The 4356-nt window shown below is 32.5% G+C and overlaps 1 protein-coding gene across 1 annotated transcript; it reads left to right on the forward strand.

Annotated features, from left to right (window-relative positions):
• The first annotated feature begins 407 nt into the window (after positions 1-407).
• On the forward strand, positions 408-4116 carry LOC149249962 (peroxidase 4-like). The gene is made up of 4 exons (XM_089458869.1): positions 408-764; positions 1466-1657; positions 2015-2180; positions 3479-4116. The coding sequence occupies exons 1-4, from the start codon at positions 513-515 to the stop codon at positions 3892-3894; spliced, it is 1026 nt and encodes a 341-aa protein (XP_089314995.1). The 5' UTR covers positions 408-512; the 3' UTR covers positions 3895-4116.
• The last annotated feature ends 240 nt before the right edge of the window (positions 4117-4356 follow it).

Below are 4356 nucleotides of genomic sequence, written 5' to 3' on the forward strand. Positions count from 1 at the left end.
TTAAATCATTTGATATGGAAAATTCAATTTGGTTCAAAATCTAATAATTTTTTTAACATGGTTTAAATCTATTAATTTTTAAACATAATTTATCAAAGGTTTAAATCATTTAATATATAGAATTCTCCTATATATTTCTCACCGTACTGAATTTATTTATATCACTGGATTTTGGCAATCCTATGTGCACCTTAACCCAATAAATTGCCTATGAGCTTTAATTTAAGAAAAAGGGCCAAAACAAATGAAGAAATAAAGAAGAAAGTTACTGCACGTAAACAAATTAGATAGGGTCCCCCCATGTTCATTAAGTCAGAGGTTTGTCTGGTCCGGTTGTCTGTCGTTATCCATTCAATACGAATTCTCAGACAACTCATTGGTGTTTCCAAGGCACATTAGCGTGTCGCTGAAAGCTCGTTGGACCTGCAAAGCGTTTATTATATAAGTATCATACATGCTTAATGCCAAGATCTATACTCTTCTGCATGATAAGGAAATAGTTTAGGTCAGTAATGGCACGGATGAAACATATTCCCGGCCTTACACTGCAGTTTCAGTCTCTGCTGATCACTGGAGCGGCATTGTTTCTATGGATCCAGACATCGGATGCTCAGGACTGTAATGGTCTGAGTCATCACTTTTATCAGAAGTCCTGTCCAAACGCCCAGGCTATCATTAAATCTGTAGTTTCAGATGCTGTCAAAAAGGAAGCGAGAATGGCTGCTTCCTTGCTTCGTCTGCATTTTCATGACTGTTTTGTTCAGGTGGGCATACACGGCCGTTGTTCATTTACTGTCTTATAGCATGCTGTATATTTGTTGTCATATTTTGGTGTTATTTTATTTATGACTGTTTTGTTCAGATAAGCATATACCTTGTTGTTTATTTAATGTCTTATAGTATGTTGTATATTTGTTGTCATATTTTAATATTTAACTCTTCTACTAATTTATATATCAGTATTTAATTCCACAAACATCTCTGGTTTATAAAATTCGAAAAATTTTAACTTCAAATCTATCAAACAAACATTTGATAAAACTATACTACTCTGATACATCACCTCACCTCACCTCACCTCACCTCATTACTGTTGGTGTTACATTAGTGATCCCTTTACATCAATGTTCGAAAACACTTTCCACAGTGTTATGGTTATTCATAATAGTAAGCTATTTAGCTCTAGAGGAAGTAGGGTAGTATGTAAGCATAATGAGAGTAGCGCAGCAATAGATGCTGGGACAGATACAGTATATGTAAGGTTTCCAGCAATTACAGATGCTGGGATATATATATTGTTGGACATGATATATTTCAGATTCAACTGTATATATTCAAGTATCTATCACACTTTTTACTACCATTGTGAATTTAGCTTTGTTATTGATCTCCAAATAATACATTTGAGGTGTGGATCAGTTGAAAAAAACTGATTGGTGTAAGCTATTGCAATGTATCAATCCAGGGCTGTGATGCTTCAATTCTGCTTGATGACACTGCTAGTTTCACAGGGGAGAAGACAGCAAATCCTAACAGAAATTCTGTAAGAGGCTTTGAAGTAGTGGATAAGATCAAAAGCAAATTGGAGGAAGCATGTCCTGGGGTGGTCTCATGTGCTGACATTCTTGCTGTGGCAGCCCGTGATTCAGTAGGCTTTGTGAGTATATGTCTGTGCCATTATTGATGTATATTTACTCAGTTATTATTTATTTTAAGTGGATTTAATGATTATGTATTTAACAATATTTCACTTTGATCGTTGTAATTTAGTTTAAATGGATCTAATGGTGAATAACTTATTATTATATTCAAATCCAAAAAGTATGCAACGCCAGTTGTATATCCATCTCAAGTTATCTCTCAACTCAAATCAGTTGTCACTTCTAGCTTTTCTTTGTCTCCATGATTAATCCAGGTTTAAGAATCCAAATCTAATTAATACTTTTTAATACAAACTTGCATTTAACGATGAGATACAGTGATGTAATACATAATATGTTTGGAAATTAAATAGAGTGTGGGTCCGCATTGGGAGGTTCTACTGGGCAGGAGGGACTCAAAGACTGCAAGCAAGAGCGGTGCAAACAACGACATTCCTGCACCCAACTCAACCCATCAGACTCTGGAAACCAAATTCAAGCTCCAAGGTCTCAATGTGCTTGACCTAGTTGCTCTATCAGGTATTCACTCTTTGCAGGCAGCTGGTATAAACTAATGTGTTTTTTTAACTATATGTATGTATAATAAAATATGTAGCAATATCTTTGCAATTGATTATTTGTTATTTCTATGCAAACATTTTAGGTTTTAGTATCAGGTGACGTAGATGCCTTTATATATAGATGAAAGAAAGGGAAAGTATATAATATAGAAATTTTCCATGCAAATATTTTATGTTTTATAGTATGAGGTGAGGTGTCGGTGCCTTTATAGATGTAAGGAAAAGGAAAGTATATAATATAGAAAGTGAATTTGACAAATTTAATATATAAAATAATGGTCGTTTATAAAATAATTTGGTGATTTATTTAAAAGAAGTAAAAGATTAAACTAAAGAGTTAAACTTGCTTATTTATTATTTATTTTTTATAAATTAATTTAATTTTATTAGAAATTATTGATCATGATTTTATATCATTAAATATTAATAACACACTTGAATTTAATTAATTCTTATTTAATATAATTAAAATTATTTATAATATTTAATTTAGCTATTTTTTTTAAATCTATAGCGTGATAAACTATTTCAAAAACTAATAGAGAAAATAGAAAGAATATGTTGAGAGTGAATAAATGTATTGTTAAGATATTTTTTTGAATAAGTTATTGTTTCAAAACCATATTAAGTGTTATTGCGTTAAATCTAGATTAAGTGTTATTTTTTAAAAGTATATAATTTAAAAAAAAAAATAGATTTAGATAAATAAATTGGTTTTTTTTGGTTATATAATTGATTAATTAAATATTTAAAATGAATAAATAAATTAAAATTAAAATTTTCATTTAATGAAAAATTGAAAGAATTCAAGGGGTAATCTAGTTATATAGACAACATTACAAGAGGTTTTTTTTAGAGAGTAGACATGTTATAATTAGAGAATCGAAACCAGGTTGAGAGGAAGGATGACAACAATCCATCCTCACTATTCAATCTACAATCTACAAATGCTTATACCTGATTTTTTGAGAAATTTAAACGCTAAGAACTACAATATCTGATGTTCACTTTTTTTTCACTTTTTGAATGAACATTTTACATCTTCAAAAACTAAACACTTTACCCATCTCCAAAAACTTTAAAAATCTACCTTGAAAAATACTTTTTGACGTCATACATTTTTTCACTTTTGAATGAACACTTTACGCATCCTCAAAATCTTTAAAAATCTACCTTGAAAAATACTTTTTGACGCATTAATTGATTTAAAAAAACAAATATACCAAGATGCTGATGGGGATCGTACATGATACGCAGGCTCCCATACAATAGGTTTAGCGCGATGCTCAAGCTTCAAGGCGAGGCTGTACAATCAGACTGTAAATGGGAAACCTGACCCTACACTCGACAAGTCGTACTTAAAGAAGCTGAGGGCCGTGTGCCCTCAAACTGGCACCGACGATAATCGAACCACACCATTGGATCCGGTCACTCCCATAAAATTCGACATCAACTACTACAGGAACCTGGTAGAAGGAACAGGGTTGCTGAGTTCAGATGAGATTTTGTACTCCACCAAAGGAAGTAGAACAGCGAGTTTAGTTAGATTCTACAGCACCAACACGCCCGCATTTTTCAAGCAATTCGCTGCATCAATGATAAAGATGGGCAACATCAGTCCTCTCACCGGGTCTAACGGTGAAATTAGGAAGAACTGTCGCAAAAGGAATTGACAAGCAGACCACTGTGCTGCCGTCTGCATCTGCATGTGCACTGCCATTGTTAGTTGTTTTCTATTAATGAACGGAAAGGCCCACCTCGACCAGCTTCATATGAGCATCCATAATTTCTCTCTTTGCTCGGTGATTTCGTTCCGTCCAATAATTGTAGTTTTCTTCTGTAATATCATCGCCGTGGAAGTATATACTTATATAATATCTCACCGTTCATATTTATACGCAGGCGTAATCTGTGGCCATTGTCAATTATTGATGCAGAAGTTTTTGTGTTTTTATATAATTTTGGTTCTTCCAGGATAGATGTGTGGAGGTTGGCAAATTATTTTATAGTAATAAATGACATATCTGTGAAGGTTAGCCAATTATAGTATAGTTATACCTCAAAGATATTGATATATTTTTCAATTACTCTTTATGATATTAACTAATTTTAAATTTATATATAATCTACTTTTA

This window comes from Pinus tabuliformis, chromosome 7, assembly GCF_031772625.1.
Source record: "Pinus tabuliformis cultivar Carrire ecotype Pingquan chromosome 7, CPIR1, whole genome shotgun sequence".
NCBI classification, from domain to species: domain Eukaryota; kingdom Viridiplantae; phylum Streptophyta; class Pinopsida; order Pinales; family Pinaceae; genus Pinus; species Pinus tabuliformis.